The sequence below is a fragment of the Capsicum annuum genome, chromosome 9 (assembly GCF_002878395.1).
Source record: "Capsicum annuum cultivar UCD-10X-F1 chromosome 9, UCD10Xv1.1, whole genome shotgun sequence".
NCBI lineage: Eukaryota > Viridiplantae > Streptophyta > Magnoliopsida > Solanales > Solanaceae > Capsicum > Capsicum annuum.
Window position 1 is genome coordinate 64,453,556 of NC_061119.1, and position 25,951 is coordinate 64,479,506.

The 25,951-nt window shown below is 36.5% G+C and overlaps 1 protein-coding gene across 1 annotated transcript in view; it reads right to left on the reverse strand.

The window, feature by feature from the left end:
* LOC124887080 (26S proteasome regulatory subunit 6B homolog) overlaps nucleotides 1–24,355 on the reverse strand; it is a 27,825-nt gene extending 3,470 nt beyond the window's left edge. The window contains exons 1-11 of the mRNA XM_047396258.1: nucleotides 24,321–24,355; nucleotides 24,067–24,139; nucleotides 16,521–16,596; nucleotides 15,633–15,724; nucleotides 1,851–2,032; nucleotides 1,438–1,480; nucleotides 1,228–1,350; nucleotides 1,037–1,120; nucleotides 890–934; nucleotides 508–662; nucleotides 319–418 (exon numbers count right to left, since the gene is read on the reverse strand). Of these exons, the coding sequence (XP_047252214.1) occupies nucleotides 319–418; nucleotides 508–662; nucleotides 890–934; nucleotides 1,037–1,120; nucleotides 1,228–1,350; nucleotides 1,438–1,480; nucleotides 1,851–2,032; nucleotides 15,633–15,724; nucleotides 16,521–16,596; nucleotides 24,067–24,139; nucleotides 24,321–24,355 (1,008 nt within the window). The remainder of the gene's footprint in view (nucleotides 1–318; nucleotides 419–507; nucleotides 663–889; nucleotides 935–1,036; nucleotides 1,121–1,227; nucleotides 1,351–1,437; nucleotides 1,481–1,850; nucleotides 2,033–15,632; nucleotides 15,725–16,520; nucleotides 16,597–24,066; nucleotides 24,140–24,320) is intronic.
* Nucleotides 24,356–25,951: the final 1,596 nt, after the last annotated feature.

A 25,951-nucleotide genomic window follows, 5' to 3' on the forward strand; every position in this document is an offset into this window, starting at 1 on the left:
AATGCTCACTTTTTCTCACAATAATGATTCTAATGATATGTATATGCCTCTCAATACTAAATGCACAGAATCATAAAAAGTTAAGAGTAGATAGATGATTGGTTTTTTCGTTGAGCCACAAAAACTTGTCCAGAAGATTTCATCTAAGTTCTAACTATGAAAACAAATGAATACAGCCAAAAAAATAAGTAGACACTAAAGAAGATGAGTCATATTTTTGGATTCAGATGAAACACTTGGGCAAACACAATAGTCAACACCCTTATCCAGTTAATTAATTAGAAAGTTCAAAGATGCCGCCATATTTTTTCAACTCACCTGCTGATTAGAATTTTTGAAGTCATCCATATTCAGTGGCCGTAGGACTGCACTGGTGGATATCTCTAATGGGTCGATATACAATGGTTGCATAGAGATTCTACATGATAACGGAGTTAAATTAGAAAAACACAGCAAATCCAAACATCATAAAGGTGAAACAAGGACTAGTCATTTATCCAAGCAAACAAGAATAGCGAAGACACCTTAAGGTCACTTCTGGAATATCCATCGATCATACTTGCAATTGATTCCAGATCAATATCCTGAGCCAAGTCTTCTTTTGCGAGTATCACTTTTAGAATTTTGATTTGTTTGGTGCATCTCGTAAATTGACCATCAAACTATACAAAAAAGACATGAAAATGGAATTATGCAAGTGTTAAATGATTTTCGTCAATAATAACTGCAAATTAGTCATTCCTTTTTACCTTCGTGGCAGTCACCTTATAACAGCTTCATCAAGGTCAAATGGTCTATTTGTTGCTGTAAGTACCAGAACTCATTCAGTATTCTTTGAGTGTAACCCATTCCAATTCATCATGAATTCATTTTTCAATCTACGCATTACCTCATGTTCTTCTGGGTTTTCCCTTCGCCACAGCGTACTATCAACCTTGAGAAAGCCGTATAAACAAACAGGAGACAAAAAAAATTAGAAAAAGGATAGAATTTCAAAGCAGGAAAGACCAAAAGAAATATGACTAAGGAAGCATACTTCATACACAAAAATGATGCTGGGAGCAATTTTACTAGCCAGCGAGAAAATTTTTATGCATTTTTCACCCTCACCAGACCACTGCTGCATTGGAAAAGAAAAAGATTTAAGGTTGTCCTAATGTGAAGAAACTACGATGAACAATATCACCTATAATGAATAGAGCACAAATAAGCTTCAAGCAAACAAACCTTTGAACAAATACTTGAAATTGAAATATTAATAAAATTTGCTCCAGCTTCAGTGGAAACGGCTTTTTCCTGCATGGTTTTCCCAGTTCTCGGAGGACCAAACAAAAGTATTCCTTTGCAGGGCTGCGAACAAAATTGAAGAGCAAGATTTTCTTAAATAATCACAAATCTCTAGATAATGCTTAAAAATTCAAGTCCCAAAAGGAGAACAGTTGGAGTAACATTTTTCATCAAGCTCAAACTTTCTGTCAAACTGCTTAGATAAAACAAATCAAAGAGTAAGAAATATAAGTAACTATCTTTATCTTCAAGTTTAACTGTGGAAGTAATGTGGTCAAACTTAAACCAACATTATTAGGTAATACTAATACTCTTATTTTAGTGGGAAAAACAAATGGATAAAAACAAAGCTGGAGTAATTGATCCTTCAACAAAAAGGTCAAATATTTCCAAACGTAAGGTACAGACAGCTTTAAACCAGACAGACTGACAATATTATGGGAAAATGTATCCAAACATGCATTCTCTCTTGTTTCATTCTAGATAGTTGGGATGATATATTTGTTGGTATCATCATTGGTGAAATTGTTCTCATTAATTAAGTCCCGAGATACAAAATAAACAGTAGCAGTATCCCATCTGGACTAGCAAACTGGTCCAGTAAGGATGAAGTGCTTTCTAAAGCAATTTTCTGATCGTCCATGCCATAAAATAGACCTCTTTGTGTCTTATCAGCAACCAGTTTCAATAGTGCCAACATATCATAACCATTTGCACAGGTGGCGTCAACAACTGCATCCCCTTTCTAAACAACATATTTCCAGACACTGCCAGAAAAGAAGATTATTCCCTGATAAAATTATATAATACCCTTGATGTTAACCAATTATAAAAAGAGGTAAGCAAGCACCTATAGTCTACTATGGTCATACAACTATAAACTCAAAACAAAGCAATTGTAACGAAGAAGTAGTTGGAGAGATCATCAATAATTGTAACGAAGAAGCCATTGGAGAGATATTTAGTAGTCAAAATTTATATAGACAATACAAATTAAGGAACTTTTGAACAGACTTAAAGAGTTCATAATTCTAATTGATTAGCTGAAATATATAAGACAAGCACAATCAAGAGAAATCAGTCACAAGCAATTTATCACCTTTACTATCGATAACACTCCATTGGAATATAAATAATAAGGAACTATCAAACAGACTTAAGATTTTAGAATTCCACTTGATTAAATTGAAATATATAAGACAAACACTAACAAGAAAAGTTAATTACAAGCAATTTGTGAACTTTTACATCACTTTAACATACTTATTACATCATGTTTGCTACTAAGTTAATTACACTAACAAGCTAATTCCATCATGTTTACTACCAATAAAATTGCAAGTAAAAAAATTTCTGTAGGAATATCATTATGATATACAAAAATACAGCGACAACGTTGGAGGCACATGTATTCAAAGGGGTCGGAAAATTACACTGTGTAGCTAGGTAAAAAACATTTATTTCATGTATAAATAAATTATTACATACTGACACCCCTTCGCTTCTTCATGAATTTACTTCTTTATATTTTGACCCCGCTTGGTAAAATCGCTTTTCGTTTTAGAAAAAGTAAATATTTTGCAAATTAATGAACCACAAAAGTAGGATGTAAAAGAGATGAAGAAAAAGGGACCGGAGTACCTACAAGTGAGCAACTTCAGTAGATTTTTTTATTCCAAAAAGATATTCCACCAATACTTTCTCCATAGACCCTGACAAAAATTATTTAACCAATGGATGAATTACTACTCTGTTTCAATTTGTTTGACTACTTTTATTTTTAGTCCATTCCAAGAAGAATCACTCGAGGTTGAATTTGACCAACGGATCTACCAATAACCCCCAAAAAAGAAAAACAAGATTGCACCTAAATCATCTTCCCTTTATTTTCGATGCCTACGACCAAGGTTTCTTTGGCCCGAACCAGGAAATTGTCTGTTGACAGTGAGAATCGTATTGACAGAGCCTTTGAGAGGGAGTCTTGATGAAAGGAATTAGGGCTTTTGAGAGTGTGTTGAAGAAATGAATTAGGGTGAGGGAGTCTATTAGGATAAAAGAGGATTTTTGAGGCAAAAAAATAAATATATTCACGGATTTCTTCACCGTCCAAAATATTCCTGGCCTAATATTTTTTAGAATAGCGGGGGTTTAAACCTCCCATAATATTTGCAGGTTATTTTTTAAGAATAGTAGGGGTTTTGCCCCCCTCAATTGTAATTAAAATAACAGGGGTATACAAACCCCCGCAATTTGATATATTTGTGGAGGTTAATAATGACCCCCACAATTAAACCTCCACAAAATATACTTTTTTTTTTTGTAGTGAAAGTTCTTTTAGTATTGGACATTTTAATAAACCTTCATGTTATTTTTTGCATTTGTGCCCATTTTCGATGTTTAAAGCTTTTCTATAGCTGCCTGAAGTTATTTATGACTTATTGGATTAGTTATTTGGCAATTCGTTTAGTTTTTATAGCTAATTCTCTATTTTGAAATCTTCCTTGGTTAGAATTGGTTGTTGGGAAAAACCTTTAGTCAAATAACCTCATATACAAATTTTAACAATTTCAACAGCTCTAAAACGTTGATTTTAACTAGGGAGGACCCTAAGCTGGGTCCCAAGGCTTCTAAACTCATTTCGAGCTATTGATCAAAAGTTGAGAAAAATGACACTTGGGTGTGGGACCCACTTTTATATCTACCTCAAAAGGAAATTTTGAGAGCGTCATTGAGTTTAGAACTCAAATTTGATAGGGTATCATAGTTTATTTATGATCATAGGATTCCAGATTAATTTTTAGGGGTCGGTGAAGACTTGGAAAAATTTTAATTCTTCATTTGAGAATTTAACCATGGAATTGATGAGAACTTACCAAGAATTCGTAAAAGAAACAAGAAATAATATGATCAAAAACACCCTAAATTCTTTTACGAATTCTTGGTAAGTTCTCATCAATTCCATAGTTAAATTCTCTATTATTCAAAAAATCCATAGAATGTTGGTAGGTTGATTTTAGCATCATTTGGTCTCAAAAATTATCCATTCTTGAGGGTAAAAGTTCCTTAAGCATAGAGGGATGCATTAACGGTTCGAAAGTGTGATTACACAAGAAGTCCCTACATAGGGTTTTTACGTAATTTTAGACCTGAAGCTTGAGAATCCAACATGGTTACTACTGTTATCGAATTAATGGATACATATTTTGATAGCGTGACATCATGCAGAAGCTTCTCGAAAGAGGAAATCAATTATTTAGCATAATTCACTAGGCTTTTCTTCGGAGTCCATGTAGGCTAGGTTTACCTTTCTCATAGATTGAGCTAATTCATAGTATATTTATGATATTATGTTATACATGGGTTATTAATTAAGTCTTTGAGATATAATTAGTAATATTTGGATATTTTTCCTATTATGGAACAGTAAAGTAGGCATAATCCATATAGTTGCTTATGTTTTAGGTCGAATTGCTATCTTAGGGATAATTGTTGCTTATTTAACATCTAGTAGAAAAGATTAGATTGTAATGAACCTCCAAGTAATTTTTCATATTTCTGATTATTTTCATTGTTAGAGCTTTCTCATAGATACACTAAGTCATTTATGACTTGCTGGGACTAACAGTTCAGTTACCGGACAGTTTATTTTGTTTTTAGAGACAATTTCCTATTTAGAAGTCTTCATTGCTTCTAAATTGCCACCGGGTGAAAATTTAGTAAGACAATCTTGGATGAAAATTCTAACTGCACTAGCAGCTCTGGAATGTAGATTTTAGGCTAGGTAGACCTTTGGTTTAGGTTTTGATGCACCCAAGCTTATTTTGACCTATTAGTTGGAAAGTTGGAACCCACATTTGGTCAAAATGACCTTAGATAGAAAATCCAACTTCACCATTGCATTTGGAACGTCTAATTTAGTATGGTTACATAGTTCATTTGTGTACATCGGATTCCAAATGAATCCTAAGGCATTGGCAGAAACTTGGAAATTTCTAAGTTTCAGCTATCAGTTATGTTGACAATAAGTATTGCAATCACACAAAGGAGGATGTCAATCACTATAACTACTCCTCCAACAAAGTAGTGTGATTGTACACTTAGTTGTGATATAGCCATAACTGGATACCTGGTATGGGTATAAAATGACCCCTTAGGCCGCATTTTGGCCATTTTCACTCTTTCTTGAGAGCCAAAAACCCTAAAAGAGTCTAATAACTCAAAATTGAGTCTTGTGGGAGTCTTGGGAGATTGATTAACATTTATATTCACAAATATCTTTGGATTTAAGGTAAGATTTCATTCTTTGCTTAGTCCTTGACCCAAAACCCTAATTAGCTCGAAGGTTTGATTTTAGCCCCAAATTAACTTGGTTTTCACCCATTTCTGGATGGTTATGATTTCTTGCTCATGTATGAATGTTAGGTTGACCTCAGAAATGTGATTTCTATAAGTGGGCCCCATTTGAATTTTTGGTGTTGTTTTTAGACTCGAAGCACAATGGTGCAATATGGCTATCATTATTCTCATATTGATGAGTAGATTATGATTTTGATAGTGTGATGGAATTTTGGTCTTATGAAATAAAGATAATCATTTGGTGAATGATGTAAGGATTTGTGGTTTGGCTTTGAGGTAGGCTTTTTTTTACTCTTCTCCATAAGATGATGCATGTTATATATTATGTATGAATAGAATATTAAGTTTTATTATGGGTATACTGACTTAATATTGATTGTTGAAGTTTGGGGATTAGATGGCTTTGACCCATAAGTTGAAATTTTTATTGTACTTTTAGAATCCTATTTCCTTCTCCATAGATTGAACTGATTCATCGAATGGATATGATATGATGTAACGTTTGGGATGTGGTTTTAGCATTGGAAGCATGGTTATTATATTTAACCTTATTTGGGCTATTATGGTGATCTTGAAACCTTAATCTAGGTGGAGTTGACTTAATTGCTCATGTTTCTAGGTAGAGTTCCTACTTAGGATTGGTTTTGGCTTACTTGACATCTAGAAGTTAAGTATTATGATATATTGATTTGGGAATGTATTCTGATATTGAAGGTATGTTGACCTTCTGTGGTTCTGGTATGGTTCAAGAGTTGGCAATTTAGCTATATTGCCCATTCTTGAGTTTGAGACTCTAAGGCTTGCCTTTTGTGTATGAAGGTTTTTTGTAACGACTCGAGATCCTATCCTGAGACGTCATAGGTGTTATGGACCCGAAGGACCACAAGCCAACCCTTTACTGATATCAGTACCTGTACACAATATAATATCTGAAATAAATACAAAAACTGTCCATAAGGTTAACACATCTATACATACTCAAAACTGAAAACTGAAATACTAATACATCCATATGAAAAACCTCTAAACTATCTAAACTGTGGAGTTGATGGGACATGTCCCCACTAACTCGGTCAACTGACAATTAACAAAATCTGATGCAGCAACAGTAAACTGAGATTCATCCTCGAAAGAAGAGGACTCACTGCTACTGCTGCTAACTAGGACTGTACTACTAAGGATACTCTGGATCCTATGCTTCTGAACCTATGGTGCCAAATAAAACACCATAGCGCAAATGCGTCAGCACAGGTATGTACTGAGTATATGGACGAGGTACGGCTAAATGCAAAGGCTCATGCATGCACAATATCTAAACTGAATAATCATGAAAATGTCGCACGAGAACACATACGTGAATGCACATACCATAATCACAATCATCACAACTCTAGATACTGACACTCGGATACCACTTTACCACAGACTGAACTCACTACTGACACTGAGATACTGAATCACTGATTTATCTAATACTGATAACTGAGGATCTGGATGTACTTACATCAAGGACTAAATTCCGAGCTTTACTGCTTTAGACTAATGGGATTTAAGATTAACCTCTCTAACGGATGATTTCAAAAACTATTATCAATGATAAGAAACATGAACATATCTAAATCCGACAACAAGGATAATTAATAGAATCCGAGACTGTGAATCAAGCCAATCTAGCAGCATATCTCTGAATATGATGTCAAATAATTGTATATGAGACCAAGCCTATCTGATGGGATGGTCCATGAATTAATGGAACTATCTGAGTTCCTCATAAAGATAGATGACTATATCTGACAGTCCTAATTTTTAAAGACTGATTCTAAAACTGCAACTGTGGGAAGTAGTCACTTAACCGACATGCCCCAACCTACCACAGGTGGGCTCCAACCTCTACCCCTGTTTAGAAGGGTGCCAATACCGTTCCACGAGTAAAGACATTATCTCTTTTCTTTGGTCAATCCTCTCTGACAGATGGCCCTCAGCAGGAAGTCGACCTAAGGCAATATAATAGTCAAATACTCTCTCTCTAAAGGTGACAACCTTTTCTGATGGTGACTCCTGTATCCTGCACTGGCTATGCAGTTCTAGATGTCAGGGATTACTACTAATGACTCTGGCCTCTCTCGCTAATGGGAAAAGCCGACATCCCTTTCCTCACTCAGTGCTAGTTACTATTCCCAAATGAATGACTCTGACTGGATTCTCAATTGAACACAACTAAACTGAATCTGATACTGATCATGTTTCTCAAAAGATCTGACTAAGTTATGCTGATATTACTTAGTTCCATATCTGGCTGAAATAGTATGGAATCCTGGTATCTAACTGATAATACAAAGCTTGAATAAATTACATGAATCGCTTCTAAGATTAGAATTGAATCATTTGAATACTATTAGATCTGAGCTGATTACAGGACTGAGTCTAGATTACTAGAGATATAGAGATTACAAAGATAACTGAGATTACTGAGCTTTCTTAAGTTTTGCACTTGTGTTAGGATACAGAGTTCTATAGTTCACTGAGTTTTGAGAATCATGGCTCAACTGGAATTATCGTAAAACCGACACAGGATCTAGACAACAGCTAAATTGTTGGGTATAAATACCCCTAGGACTTGATAACATAAAAGTAAAGCATATTTATTCATTCATCATCACAAGCATTCGTGCATCATCACAAGCATTCAAGCACCTCTTCACAATCCTTAAAAAACCCACCTCAAGCATTTAAGAAACATAGACCTCTATTCATCATCACAATCAACAAAGGATCACTCCAAACATTTAAGGATCATCGACATTGGTTCACCATCATATACTATCCTAGAGAAGACATGCTATACGTCCACCGACCAAGCTTCATGAACATTTCATCAATAACCATAACACATAAAAATATCATAGAAGTCATTATTTTCATAAGGGTATACATGCATGTGTCATTTAGGTCACAATTTAACTGCAACACATGATTTCTAGTCTCTCAAACATTTTATCAAACACCCTATATGCACAACTTAGGCATAGATATAATAACCCAACTACTCATCATGAACAACCACATTTACTTGTTTCCAACTCATATATCATCATAGATTCATACAACCCACATAAATATTCCATCTTGAAGATCAATCAACATCATCAACAAGTACACAATCCATTTACCACATAAATACCACATACTAAGGCCAAGGCTTGATAATATTGTATACAAACATAAATCACAACTCAATCATAACAAGAACATCAATTCAACTCGCAAGAATTGTTAAAATTTCATAAACATAAATCTTTAAGATTTAGAAAAAGGTACTTGAGCTTCTTGAATGAAAGGGACCCAATAACCAACATCTACATACCTTGGGGAAACTCTTTTCTTGAAGGCTCTTGGAGTAATTCTTGATTTCCCTTGATTTTTGGTTGAAGAAGAGAGAGGGATTTAATTTTTGGAAACCCTAGTTTTCTTGGGTGGAAGGATAGAAAAATGAGGCTCAAATCCCTTAAGTGGATATTTATAAAGATTTGGAATGAGTGGAAGAAACCAAAATACCCTTGAGAAAATTCTAGATTGAAACTCAATTTTTGTTCTTGGCACGACGCGCCACAATCGTGGACCTTCACTGACAATTGAGAAATTGCACAGTGGCGCGATGCAGTGAAGATCATTTTGCCAACTTATTGCGGACTAGAATTTCACCACGACGCAAAGGAATCGCATTGGTACACAGGAATTTGACAATTACCATTTTGGCTGGCTCCGCGATGCACCAGAGTGCCAGATGGCACACTGTCTCACTAAAATGGCTCTAACTCCTCACCTGAGTGTTGGATTAGGGTGAATTTGGTATCCATAGAAAGTTTATTCAATGATCTACATGGAAAAAGTTATAAATTAGGAAAATTCCACATGATTCAAATTATTCCATACTTGAGAAGATACTTCTAAAACTTTTAGACTTGGATTTCTGCTTTACTAGATACGCTCTAAGGCTCAGACTAGAAGAGGACTTTGCAGGGTATTACATTATCTCCCTCTTGGGAACATTCGTCCTCGAATGTCACTTGATAGACTGAGAATATAGGTCAACCAAACATACTCAAGGAACAAAAATATCTTAGAACAGGACTACACAACTAGAACGACTAACATATAGAGTTCTCACACCGAATATACATGTCTGATGCATGGAATACTCGACTGAATCTACATATAGCTGAATTCTCATCACACACATGGATATCTGATACATGGACTCATAATTGGGCTAATCTCATGAGTGCATAGCTGAACACAGGCTGACATGTTGAGCTCTTCCTACTAACTGTGAATATCTAATGCATGAATGTCTGACTGAATTGACTTTCAAAGGCACGACTGACAATGTAATAACAACTAATACCAACTTCATAAGAAGAATCTGGACATGCATCTGAATGAATCTAGGGACATGCAATATCAAAATATTAAGGGGTATCTAACTCTTAGGGCTTTATGTCCCTCTAAACACACACTTTGCTCAACTAATGGGATGATGCATGGGGCACCTACAGGCTAGGTCATGATTAACCGATGGAGATTTGAAACTCATGCATCACTCATGCTAACATATAAAATTAAAGTGTAAGAAAAGGATCTAACAATCCATATCATTAGGAAGAAGGTCTCATAACATACTCGGGTCTATTTCAGGAAGTCTCTCCTGATCAAGGCGAACCTGAAGCGCGTGGAGTCTACCCTTCTGAGTCATCATGCTACATTCTCATATTCTATGGCCTATTTCACCATACCCAAAGCACACATCGCTATCAGCTCTACACATACCTTGGTGGCACCTGCCACACTGTCCATAAAGTGGATGGGCACGAACACCACTAGCACTACTCTGGGCTTTGGAGCTTACCCCAAACACAGGTGTGGGTACACTAGCTAAAGATAGATCTGGAACTAAAAATCTCTGACCATGCTGAGAACTACTACCACCCTGGGACCCTGACTGTGAGAAACCAAGACTACCTGTCTTAGGTCTCTTAATCACTTTCTCTCTTTCTTTTATCTTATCAGCCTCAATCTGTTATGCATGCATCATTAGCCTTGAAAAATCTATGTCTCTATTGATCATAGAATTTCTACACTTTTTCAACACATAACTTGATACCCCAGGCAAAAACTTACTCATACTCACTCTAGGGTCAGCTACCAAGTCGGGAGCATACCTAGCTAATTGGTTAAACTTAAAACAATACTCCTTCACTATCATGGAACCTTGCCTTAGGTTCATGAACTCTTCTACCTTAGACTCTCTCATCTCTAGTGAAAAGAATCTATCTAGAAAGGCATTCTAAAACTCTAACCAAGTCGCAGTAGCTGCATTCTCCCCTATACTCTTCGCCCACATCACTACCCAATCATGAGCAACATCCTTCAACCAATAAGATGCTAACTCCACACTATTCTCCTTAGAAACATGCATAATCTGGGTGATCTTCTTCACCTCTTCTAAATAAAGTTATGGGTTCTCACCTACCATGGACCCGAAGAATTCTAGTGGGTTCATTTTCATGAAACTTCTGATTTTAGCTATGGATGAATCCCCATCTTGCTAAGGTAGGGCTGCAGCCTGATAATTGCCCTGAATATTAGTCACAGCTTGGGCTAGCACCTGAAAAGCTGCCTGAAATTCTGCATGTGACACACTCTCATTCTCAGGATCTACTGGCTGAGGGGGCTGGTCATCAACCCCATGGACAAAATCTCTGTGAGGAGGCATACTCTATAATTGGAAAGAAGGAGTGGATTAGACTGAGAATCAACTTAAGCTCATGCTCACTCGCACGATTTGAATACTAAAAGAAGGGAAACTGCTCCTAAGAATATCCTGTAGCCTTTTGTACATAAATGTGGCGCGCAACACACCCATGCATAAGACTCTCTAGATGCACCTTTTCAGACTCCCTAAGACACTCTTGAACCTTAGTCTCTGATACCAAGTTTGTAATGACCTGAGATCCCATCCCGAGATATCACACAGTGTTTATGGACCCAAAGGACCACAAGCTAACCCTTTACTGATATTTGTACTTGTACACAGCCTAATATCTGAAATAAATGCAGAAACTAGCCATAAGGTTCAACAAATCTATACATACTCAAAACTGAAAATTGAAATACTAATACATTTATCTGAAAAGCCTCTAAATTGTCCAAACTATGGAGTTGATGGGATATGTCCCTAACTAACTCCATCAATTGAGAATAAACAAAATCTAATACAGTAATAGTAAATTGAGATTTGTCCTCAAAAGAAGAGGACTCACTGCTACTACTGCTAACTGGGACTGTACTGTTGAGGATACTCTGGATCCTGTGCTTCTGAACCTATGGTGCAAAATAAAACACCATAGCACAAATATGTCAGTACTGGGATGTACTGAGTATGTAGATGAGGTAAGGCTAAATACAAAGGCTCATGCGTGCAAAATAACTAAACTAAATAATCATGAAAATATCACACGAGAACATATACATGAATGCACATACCATAATCACAATCATCACAACTCTAGATACTGAAACTCGAATACCACTTTACTGTAGACTGAACTCACTACTGACTTGAGATACAAAATCACTGATTAATCTGATACTAATAATTACAGATCTGGATGTACTTACATCAAGGACTTAATTTTGAGCTTTACTGCTTTTGACTGACAGGATTTGTGATCAACCTCTCTAACAGATGATTTCAAAAACTATTATCAATGATAAGAATTATGAATATATCTGAATCTGATAACAAGGATACTCAATAGAATCTGAGACTATGAATCAAGCCTATCTAGTGGCATATCTTTTAATATGATATCAAATAACTATATATGAGACCAAGCCTATATGATGGGATGGTCCATGAATCAATGAAACTATCTGAGTTCCTCATAATGATAGATGACTGTATCTGACAGTCTTGATTTCTGAAGATTGATTCTGAAACTGCAACTGTGGGAAGTAGTCACTTAACCGACATGCCCTAACCTACCATAGGTGGGGTCCAACCTCTACCCCCGATTGGAAGGGTACCAATACCGTGCCACGAGTAAAGACATTATCACTTCTCTCTGGTCAATCCTCTCTGAAGGATGACCCTCAGCAGAAAGTTGAACTAAGGCAATATAATAGTCAAATACTCTCTCTCTGGAGGTAACTGCCTTTTTTGATGGTGACTCTTGTATCCTGCACTTGCTACGCAGTTCTGGAGGTCAAGGATTGCTACAAATGACTCCGGTCTCTCTCGCTGATGGGAAGAGCTACAATCTCTTCCCTTACTCGGTGCTAGTTTCTAATCTCAACTGAATTACTCTGACTGGATTATCAACTGAATATAACTAAACTAAATTTGATACTGATAATTTTTCTCAAAAGATTTGACTGAGTTACGCTGAGATTACTTAGTTCTGTATCTGGTGGAAATGGTATGGAATCCATGTATCTAACTGATAATACAAAGCTTGAATAAATTACTTGAATCTTTTCTGAGATTAGAATTGAATCATTTGAATACTATTAGATCTGAGCTGATTACAGGACTGAGGCTAGATTGCTAGCAATACAGAGATTAAAGAGATAATTGAGATTACTGAGCTTTCTAAAGTTTTGCACTTATCTGAGGATACAGAGTTCTATAGTTCACTAAGTTTTGAGAATCATGGCTTGACTGGAATTATCATGAAACTGACACGGGCTCTAGACAACAGCTAAATTGTTGGGTATGAATACCCCCAGGACTTGACAACAAAAAAGTAAAGCATAATCATTCATTCATCATCACAAGCATTCGCGCATCATCACAATCATTCAAGCACCTCTTCGCAATCCTTAAAAACATCACCTCAAGTATTTAAGAAACATAGACCTCTATTCATCATCACAATCACCAAAGGATTACTCCAAACATTTAAGGATCATCAACATCGGTTCACCATCATATACTAGCCTAGGGAAGACATGCTATACGTCCAGCGACCAAGCTTCATGAATATTTCATCAACAACCATAACATATAACAATATCATAGAAGTCATTATTTTCATAAGGGTGTAGCATGCATGTGTCATTTAGGTCACAATTTAACTACAATACATGATTTCTAGTATCTCAGACATTTTATCAAACACCCTACATGCACAACTTAGGCATAGGTATAATAACCCAACTACTCATCATGAACAACCACATTTACTTGTTTCCAACTCATGTATCATCATAGATCATACAACCTTCATAAATATTCCATCTTAGAGATCAATCAACATCATCAACAATTACATAATATATTTACCACACAAATACCGCATACTAAGGCCAAGGCTTGATATTCTTTTACACAAACATAAATCACAACTTAATCATAGCAACAACATTAATTTTAACTCACAAGAATCATTAAAATTTCATAAACATAAATCTTTAAGATTTAAAAAAGGGTACTTGAGCTTCTTGGATGAAAGGTACCCAAGAATCAACATCTACATACCTTGGGAAAACTCTGTTCTTAAAGGCTCTTAGAATAATTCTTGATTTCCCTTGATTTTTGTTGAAGAAGAGAGGGGGAAATCCTAGTTTTCTTGGGTGGAAGGAGAGAAAAATGAGGCTCAAAGCCCTTAAGTATTTATAGAGGTTGGGAAAGAGTGGAAAAAACCAAAATACCCTTAAGAAAATTCTATACTGGAGCCCAATTTTTGGTCCTGGCGCAACGTGCCATAGTCGCAGAACTTCACTGGATTTTGACAATTGGGAAATTGCATAGCGGCGCGATACGGTGAAGATCATTTTACCAAATTATTGTGAATGAGAATTTCACCGTGACGCAGAGGAATTGTGTTGGTGCACTAGAATTTGACAATTGCCATTTTGGCTGGCTCCGCGATGCGCCAGAGTGCCAGATGGGACACTGTCTCACTAAAATGGCTCTAACTCCTCACCTGAGTGTCCGATTTGGGTGAATTTGGTATCGATGGAAAGATTATTCAATGCTCTACATGGTAAAAGGTATAAATTAGGGAAATTCCATATAATTCAAAGTATTTCATACTTGATAATATACTTCTAAAACTTTTAGACTTGGATTTACGCTTTATTGGATACGCTCTAAGGCTCAGACTAGAAGAGGACTTTGCGGGGTATTACATTATCTCTCCCTTGGAAACATTTTTCCTCGAATGTCGCTTGATAGACTGAGAATACGGGTCAATAAAACTTACTCAAGGAAAAAAAATATCTTAGAATAGGACTACGCAACTGGAACAACTGACATATAGAGTTCTCACACCGGGCATGCATATCTGATGCATGGAATACTCGACTGAATCTTCTCATAGCTGAATTCTCATATAACACATGCATATTTGATGTGTGGACTCATAAATGTGCTAATCTCATTAGTGCATATCTGAACGCACTCGGACATGCTGAGCTCTTCCTACTGACTATGCATATCTAATGCATGAATGTCTGACTGAATTGACTTTCAAAGGCTCGATGACAATGCAATATCAACTGATACCAACTTCATAAGAAGAATCTATACATGCATCTGCATGAATCTAGGGACGTGCAATATTAAAATATTATGGGGTATCCCCCCTTAGGGATCTCTATCCCTCTAAACACACACTTCGCTGAAATATTGGGGTAGTGCACGGGGCACCTACAGGCTGGGTCATAATTAACCGAAGGAGATTTGAAAATCATGCATCACTCATGCTAACATATAAAATTAAAGTGTAAGAAATAGATCTAACAATCCATATCATTAGGAAGAAGGGGTCATAACATACCCGGGTCTATTTTAGGGAGTCTCTCCTGATCAAGGCGAACCTGAAGCGCATGGAGTCTACCCCTCTGAGTCAACACTCTAAATTCTTGTATTCTATGGCCTGGTTTATCACACACAAAGAACACAATGCTACCGGCTCTACACATACCTTAGTGGCACCTGCTATACTGTCCACAAAGCGGATGGGCACGAACACCACTAGCACTACTTTACGCTTTGGAGCTTGGCGCTCTCTCAAATCTGACACCCCAAACACAGGTATGGGTACACTAGCTAAAGATGGAGCTAGAACTAAAAATCTCTAACCATGCTAAGAACTACTACCACCATAGGACCCTGACTATGAGAAACCACGACTACCTGTCTTGGCTCTCTTAATCACTCTCTTTCTTTTATCTTATAAGCCTTAATTTGTTGCACATGAATCATTAGCCTAGAAATATCCATGTATCTATTGATCATAGTATCTCTACACTCTTTCAACACATAACTCGATACCTCAGACAAAAACTTAATCATATTCGCTCTAGGGTCAGCTACCAAGTCGGGAGCATACTTCGCTAATTAGTTAAACTTAAGACAATACTCCTTTACTATCATGGAACCTTGCCTTAGGTTAATAAACTCTTCTACCTTAGCCTCTCTCATCTCTAGTGGAAAGAATATATCTAGAAAGGCACTCTAAAATTCTAACCAAGTCATAGGAGATGCATTCTCCCCTCTACTCTTCTCCCACATCACTACCAATCATGAGCAACATCATTCAACCTATAAGATGCTAACTCCACACTCTTATTTCTATAAATATGCATAATCTGGGTGATATTCTTCACCTCTTCTAAATAAAGTTACAGGTTATCACCTACCATGGACCCAAAGAATTCTGGCGAGTTTATTTTCATGAAACTTCTAATTTTGGCTATGGATGAATCCCCATCTTACTAAGTTGGGGCTGCAGCCTAATGATTGCCTTGAATATTAGTCACAGCTTGGGATAGCACCTGAAAAGCTACTCGAAACTCTGCATGTGACACACTCTCCTTCTCAGGATCTATTGGCTGAGAGGGCTGGTCATCAACCCCATAGACAAAATCTTTACAAGGAGGCATACTCTGTAAATGAAAAGAAGGAGTAGATTAGACTGAGAATCAACTTGAGCTCATTCTCACTCATACGATTTGAATACTGAAATAAGGAAAACTGCTCCTAAGAACATCCTTTAGACTCTTGTACATAAATGTGGCGCATAACACACCCATGCACAAGACTATACTATATGTGGCTTTTCAGACTCCCTAGGACACTCTTGAACCTTAGGATTTGATACCAAGCTAACCCTTTACTGATATTTGTACCTATACACAGCTCTAATATCTAAAATAAATACGGAAATTGGCCATAAGGTTTAACACATCTATATATACTCAAAACTGAAAATTGAAATACTAATACATCCATCTGAAAATCCTCTAAACTATCTGAACTATGGAGTTGATAGGACATGTCCCTAACTAACTCCATCAATTGAGAATAAATAAAATCTGATACAGCAGTAGTAAATTGAGATTTATCCTCGAAAGAAGAAGACTCACTATTACTGCTAACTGGGACTGTACTGCTGAGGATACTCTGGATCCTGTGCTTCTGAACCTATGGTACAAAGTAAAGCACCATAGCACAAATGTGTTAGTACAGGGATGTACTGAGTATGTAGATGAGATAAGGCTAAATGCAAAGGCTCATGCGTGCACAATATCTAAATTGAATAATCATGAAAATATCACACGAGAACACATACATGAATGCACAGACTATAATCACAATCATCAGAACTTTAGATACTAAAACTTGGATACCATTTTATCATAGACTGAACTCACTACTAACCTAAGATACTGAATCAGTGATTCATCTGATACTAATAACTGAGGATCTAGATATACTTACATCAAGGACTAAATTTTGAGCTTTAATTCTTTTGAGTAACAGGATTTGAGAACAACCTCTCTAACAGATGATTTCAGAAACTATTATCAATGATAAGAAATATGAATATATCTGAATCTGACAATAAGGATACTCAATAGAATCCAAGAATATGAACCAAGCCTATCTGGTAGCATATCTCTAAATATGATATTAAATAACTATATATGAGACCGAGCCTATCTAATGGGATGGTCCATGAATCAATGGAACTATCTAAGTTCCTTATAAGAATAGATGACTGTATCTTATAGTCCTAATTTCTGAAGACTAATTCTGAAACTACAACTGTGGGAAGTAGTCACATAACCAACATACCCCCAATTACCATAAGTGGGGTCCAACATCTACCCCCAGTTTGGAGGGTGCCAATACTATGGCACGAGTAAAGATATTATCTCTTCTCTCTGGTCAATCTTCTCTGATGGATGACCCTCAGTAAAAAGTCAAATTAAGGTAATATAATAGTCAAATACTCTCTCTATGGAGGTGAAAGCCTTTCTTAATGGTGACTCTTGTATCCTATGCTGGCTACGCAGTTTTGAAGGTCAGAGATTGCAACTTATGACTCTGGCCTCTCTTGTTAATAAGAAGAACCACCATCCCTTCCCTCACTCAATGCTAGTTTCTACTCCCAACTAAATGACTCTGACTGGATTCTCAACTGAACACAACTAAACTTAATATGATACTGATTATGCTTCTCAAAAGATCTGACTGAGTTACGCATAGATTACTTAGTTCCGTATCTGGCAGAAATAGTATGGAATCCAGGTATCTAACTGACGATACAAAGCTTGAATAAATTACTTGAATCACTTCTGAGATTAGAATTGAATCATTTGAATACTATTAGATCTAAGCTGATTATAGAAATAAGGCTAGATTGCTAGTGATAAAGAGATTACAGAGATAACTGAGATTACTGAGCTTCCTTAAGTTCTACACTTGTCTGAGGATACAGAGTTCTATAGTTCACTGAGTTCTAAGAATCATGGATCGACTAGAATTATCATGGAACAGACACAGGCTCTAGACAACAGCTAAATTGTCGGGTATAAATACCCCCAGGACTTGATAACATAAAAGTAAAGCATAATCATTCATTCATCATCACAAGAATTCGTGCATCGTCACAATCATTCAAGGACCTTTTCACAATCCTTAAAAACATTACCTTAAGCATTTAAGAAATATAAACCTCTATTCATCATCACAATCACCAAAGTATCACTCCAAACATTTGAGTATCATCAACATCGGTTCACCATCATATACTAGCCTAGAGAAGACATGCTATACGTCCATCGACCTAGCTTCATGAAAATTTCATCAAAAACCATAACACATAACAATATCATTGAATTCATTATTTTCATAAGGGTGTAGCATGCATGTATCATTTAGGTCACAATTTAACTGCAATACATGATTTCTAGTCTCTCAGACATTTATCAAATAGCCTACATGCACAACGTAGGCATAGGTATAATAACCCAACTACTCATCATGAACAACCACATTTACTTGTTTCTAACTTATGTATCATCATATATTCATACAACCCACATAAATATTCTATCTTGGAGATCAATCAACATCATCAACAAGTACGTAATCCATTTACCACATACTAAGGCCAAGGCTTGATAATCTTGTACACAAATATAAATCACAACTTAATCATAGCAAGAACATCAATTTCAACTCACAAGAATCATTAAAATTTCATAAACATACATTTTTATGATTTAGAAAAGGGTACTTAAGCTTATTGGATAAAAGGGACCCAAGAATCAACATCTAAATACCTTGAGGAAACTCTTTTCTTGAAGGCTCTTGGAATAATTCTTGATTTACCTTGATTTTTGGTTAAAGAAGAGAGGGGGATTTGATTTTTGGAAACCCTAGTTTTCTTGGGTGGAAGGAGAGAAAAATGAGGCTCAAAGCCCTTAAGTGGGTATTTATGGAGGTTAGATATGAGTGCGTAAAACCAAAATACCCTTGATAACATGCTATTGGAGCCTGATTTTTGGTCCTGGCATGACGCTTCACAATCGCGGACCTTCACTGGATTTTGACAATTAGGAAATTGCACAGTGGTGCGATGCAGTGAAGATCATTTTACAAACTTATTATGAACTGGAATTTCCCTACAACATAGAGAAATCACGTTGATGCACTGGTATTTGACAATTACTATTTTGGCTAGCTCCGCAATGCGCCAGAGTGCTAGATGATATATTTTCTCACTAAAATGGCTCTAACTCCTCACTCGAGTGTCAGATTTAGACAAATTTGGTATCAATAGGAAGCTTATTCAATGCTCTACATGGAAAAAGGTATAAATTAGGGAAATTCTACATGATTAAAAGTATTTTATACTTGAGAAGATACTTCTAAAACTTTTAGACTCAGATTTCCACTTTACTGGATACGCTTTAAGGCTCAGACTGGAAGAGGACTTTATGGGGTATTACATTTTTTTCTTTGTCTATCCCTTTCTATATATCCCATTTTGAGATTGGCCAGTTTGGGGTGCATTCTTTGTTTGTGACTATTTCATTACCTGATAGCAGTTTGATATAGTTGTCGAGATATCCTGGATTCATCTCTATGATTCATTAGATTTATCTTTTTCTGATGGCTTACCCTGTTATAAGTATGGATTTGGATTTTTTATTTTTCCTATGGTGCGGCTCTCGCTCTAGTGGAGTTAGAGAGTTAGAAATAGATGATAGTTCTTGTGATCACTTCTTGAGTCAGTAAATTAGAAAATCTTTGTCTTGAGTTGTATGATTTTATGGTGGTGTTCTTGACAATGACCTTGGTTTTAAGATTGGTATTTTTCTTCTTCAATGGTGTAATTCATGGATGGATTGAGTGATGATTGTCCTGCTTAGGTGGATTTAGGATATCCCCATTTCAGAGTTTGTTTGGCCTAATGATACTTGGTAGAGTTTTTCCCCTGAATGATTAGTGCCTATGTCTATTCTTTGCCTAGTTGGATTATTGGATTTGTCAGTCTCCATCTTGTGTTGCATTTCTCTGAGTGGCTAGAGATTTTCCATTACTAGTATAGTTTCAGCCTTAGGGAGTTCTTAAGTATGCTTTGATAGTTCATGTCCTCCAATGGATAAAGAGTGGATTTCTAATGTTTTCAGCTGGTGATTTATCCTTTATTGCAATTTTATTCTTCAGCTATGTTTTAATTTTGGCTTGGCATAATTTGGAATAGATATGTCCGATTTAGAACATATGGTCAATGTGAGTACTTCACATTGGTTTGGATTTGTTGGCTTAATTTTGGATTTGATGCCTTGAGATGGTGATTTAGAAGTTATGATAGAATTATAATATTAGTGTCTACCCATCTTTAGGTTTGGTTGGGCAGTTGAGATACAGTAGTTCAGCCTTGATATTGAGATTTCAACTTGGAGTTGTAGGGATTGGGTGTAACTTTCATTATTGATTTGTTTCAGCTTAGATTTCATGTATAGGATGGTTGATCCTACTTTGTGATTACCAATTTGATTTTCTAAACTTAGATTAGATTATTAGTTCTTTCAACTTTGACCTCGAGTCTTTAGTCTTCTTTGAGAATTTTGGATGATAAACTCAGTAAGAGTAGTATGTGTGAGTTGGTTTCCATTTGGTTTATTCTCTATCGATGAGATGTCCTAGAGTGGATCGTTCAGGGAATAGTAGTTATGTCTTGATCTTCTAGATTTTAGTCTTGGTTTCCATTCGGACTAGTTGTAGCATTGGCGTAGATTGTATTCCTTTATTATATCCATTTGTGTACCTAGATAGCAATGTACGATCTTATTTCCATCTTTGTCGCATGGACTTTCAATGGATTAGCTTCAGTTCTACTAGTTCTCTATGATGAGATTGCGCGAACAAGGCTCGGGCTATTTTACTTCTTGTTTAGAGTAGATAGAATGTATGGATTGGTAAAAGAAGGTTATGTTTAGAACTGGAGTAGGTTATTTGACTCATGCCTTGATTTTCTTTTGGCTTGGATAAGCTTTGGATTAATTTACCCGGATATTAAGATGGTATTAGTGTGTTATGGTTCAAATTTTCATGCATCAACCTTTTTTGGTTCAATTGAAGGCCAATTGGTGGTTGAAGTTGAGTTTTAGTTGTTGGAAGTGCAGTGAGAGAAGATGGTTGAGAAAGGGATAAACGTGGTAAAATCCCTAAGAATTGTTCTCTCTTTATATAAGTTATCTGGGAAGTCATTCTTAGAGTATCAGGGCCTAGTGCCTCATCCTTTTGAGCTTTTGAAATCTTTCTATTTGCTGACTTTTGGGGACGAAAGTCCTTTTACTAGTATTGTAATGACCCTCCAAGTCATTTTTCAAAATTTTTCTTATTTTTGCCGTTAGTGATTTCTCATAGTATCCCTAAGTCATTTATGACTTATTGGGACTGACAGTTTGGTTACCGGGCAATTCGTTTGATTTTTTAGAGTCAATTCTCCATTTAGAAGTCTGCTGTTTCCAAATGGCCACCGAGCAAAGACTTTAATAAAAGAATCTCGAATGCAAATTTTGACTGCCCCAGCAGCTTTGGAATATCTATTTTAGGCTAGGTAGATCTTTAGTTCGGGTCTCAATCCACCCGAGCTCATTTCAACCTATTAATTGGAAAGTTGAAAAATTAGAAATATAGGTGTGGGATCCACATTTAGTAGAAATAACCTCGGATAAGAATCCAACTTCGCCATTGCGTTCGAACATCGAATTTAGTGTGGTTACATAGTTCATTTGCATATATTGGATTCTGAATCCCAAAGCATTGGCAGAAACTTAGAAATTTTCCAAGTTTCAGCTTTCAGCTATGCTGACAGCAAGTACTGTGATCGCACAAGCAAAGATGGTGATTTCTACTAATGTGCTATAAAAATATAGCACTTTCGATGCTTCAAACTATGAAAATATGCAAGTTTCTGAGGTTGTTTTGGTAGATATGATGCATTTTGGGTATGTTTATCAGGAAATCATGTTTTGGATGCTAAGTTCGTGAAAAATATTAAAAAAGTGTTTTTTGCTACTTATAGGAGGAATTATGGACGTTTCAGACATTTTACGGCTTGTTCGTGATCAAACCATGTGCGATAATTGAAGAAGCACTGAAAAGATGACTCCCACACTTGCTAAGTCAATATGTCGACTGCAAGTAGTACATGTGGACCTCGTGTGGTCAAAGTAAGTGTCAGAAGTCAAAAATCTCAAGAGCTAACTTATAGGAAATTTAGGTCTGGCACTTTCGGTCGTCATTTATGCCCTCCCTGCAGGCTGCAAGTACTACCTGCGTTCAGGGTAAGGGCACAAGTAGGGACCATAATTGGCCACCGATTCTTTTTACTCCTATTTTATTCGGGCTTTGATTTTAGGGTTTCTCATGTACTATAAATACCCTTTATGTGTTTTTAGTAGAATTTACGCACTCTTGATATATACAGACCTATTTTGATTTTGAGATTCGATTTTGATCTTGGAATTCTCTTGTATTAACTTTAATTGATCAATTCAATTACGGTTTTGGGTTTTGTACTTCTTATTATTGTGATTTCATCTATGATTTCAATCATGAATGTTGTTGATCAATTGACAAGTATGAGCAACTAAAAACCCATAGCTAGGGTAATGGAAACCCTGGCGGATTGACGAAGTAAGGGAAGTGCTACTGTTATTCTGAACTAATATCCATGCATGCATTGCTTTATCTTCTCTATAATAGTTTTCTTAATAGGTGAACACGTTAGGATCCCACCTAAATTATTGCTACTTACTCCAAAAGAGGATTAGTTACTAGGAAACGATAAAGACAACAGTAATTTGGAGTTTAACTGTCGATCCACACTTTTAGGTTTTATCTTAGTAAGATGGTAAATTTCATTTAATAACTAAAGACTCAAAAGAAAATAGTTAATTGGGATCATGATAAGGGTTAGCAAGGCGATATCCTTAGACTCAAAAGATAAAGGGTGAAATCCTTTTGCTTATCTAAAAGATTGTAGAAGATACCTAACTTATCTATTCTGCATACAAGGTATCGGGTTGGTTCAACAATGCTCTATAAGCTTATGGATTCGAGATTCTAGGGGGAACACCATCCTAGTGTTCACTCACGATTGATTACATTCAAAGTGGATATTCGCTACTAGTTCGACATTAGTACTCAAATCCCCCCATTTAATTTTCCAGTTTCACCCGTTGATTACAACAGTTGAGATCCACAATTCCATGTATTCCTGTGGAATCCACCCCAACCTTTGTTGGGTTACTATATTTGGCAGCGATCGTATCATCTTTTTAGAGGAGGTGTATCTTGGACGTTACTAAATTTTGGCAGCATTGTCGGGGATTACAGTGTTAATTTGTGAATTGATGTTGTTGTCGTTTTGGGGTTTTTGTTTTTGTTTTTGTTTTTAGTTGGGTATACACTAGTGTATGCCTAGCACACGAAATAGAGCCACTCCCTTTCTCCCAGTAAATTCAAATTAGAGTGTATCCTACAAACACCTAGTAGGATGGTGGAACAGAAAAGATATAATAATCCTGAAGGGGTTCGTGATGTTGTACCTCTTCCTCCTCCCGAAGAAGTACAGGATATAGTTGATCGACAGAGTGGTGAGCTTTTATCTCAAGTGGAAACCTAGAGGAGGGAAATAGAAAAAGCTCAACGGGTAGCTCGGAAGGAAGAGCTAGTTGAACAGAGTTAAGAAACAAACCGTCAAGTAGCACTCGCTAGAAATTAGAACAGATCAAGAGGTGCTTGTGTTAAAGTGAACCAATCATATCAGTATGTGTAATCAAATATAGATGATGAAGAAGACCTTGGATACGTTGAGCCAACAAAGACTGGAGCCATTATTCCTCTTGTTTTACCCCCAAGCATAAAATTTTACATAATGAGCGCAATGATCAAACTCTTAAATCTTAAGGGTGTATTTATGTGTCTGCCTACAGATGATGCAAATATGCACCTTGAAAATTTATCAAGATCTGCAGTTCGTATACCATTCCAGGGGTGAATTAGGAAGAACTTAGACTGAGGTTGTTCCCCTTCTCACTTATATGAGAAACATCTCTATGGTTAGGGGAACTGCCAAGAGGCTCTATCACTATATAGAACGAGTTGCGCAAGCAATCGTTGAACTGGTTCTTTCCTCTATCCAGGATGTTGCAGCTTAAGGATGATATCTGTAATTTTAGGCAGCTGCAATCAAAACCTATATATGAGGCATGGTTCAGGTTTAAGAAAAAACAGATTGTGGTGCCCAACCATCGATTGTTAGGGACAAGCTTATTAGAGATATTCTATAGAGCCTTGACCATAATCTTTAGAGCCATGGAAGACACCATCTCTTGAGGAGATTTTATGAGACTACATTGGTAGGCAGCTTTGGAAATGCTATATCAAATCTCACTCACTAACTGAGGGTTTAAAAATCGAGAGGCTGAAGTGGTACCTCCTGCGACTAGAAAGTAGCTGATGATTCAGTAGCACAAGAGATTGCACTACTAAAAACTGATCTAGGGATACTGGCTAAGCATTTTGCAGCAACAACTTCTAAGAAAGTAAATGTAGTAGCACCATAGGGTTTATCTTCCAAAGCTTATAAGTCAGAATTAGAGGAGGAAGCAAACTATCTGGATCATTAATTGGCAGGTTTCTGAGCCCAAGGGCAAAGGAACCAAGGTTGAACTTACTATGACAAATATAGAGACCATAGTAGAGAGAGAGATAATGATTGGAGGAAGAAGGATGACTATAGAAAGAAGAGAGATAGGTGCATTCTACCTGGCAGAAGAGATATAGAATCAAAAAGTGAAGAGATACTGACTAAGTTGGTGAAGGGTTAAGAAAATTAGGAGATCATCCTTAAAGAGATTAAGGATGACATTTTAGGGTTGACCCAAGAGGTTGAATCCCATGCCACTTCTATCAAAGAGTTGGAGCACCAGTTTGGGAAGATGTCAACAACTCTAAATAAAAGGCAGCCAGGTACCATTCCGAGCAACACTTTACAGAATCCAAAAAACAATAGTCATGTTCTTTCCATTAATACAAGGGGTGGTGTTACTACTATGGATCCACCACTGCCTGTTGCAGAAACTATTGTTAATGAGACACCTATTGGGGAGTCAGAAAAGGCAATAGATGGTGATAATGCAGTTTCTAAAGAAATAGGTAAGGGCTTAGTTATTGAGTGGGAAATTATACAAATTTTGAGACCACCCCCACCTTTTCCTTAGTGATTAAAGCATAAAAAGAGGAAGGAAAATTCAAGTGATTCATTGAGATGCTGAAAAAGTTGAGCTTGAATATTCCTCTTCTCAAGGCATTGGGGCAGATTCCTAGATATGCTTGGTTTATAAAGCAATTGGTCATAAAGAAGAAAGGAGCTATGATTGAGGATGTTGATGGCTTGCACCACTGTAGTGCAGTCACTACGAGGTGTTT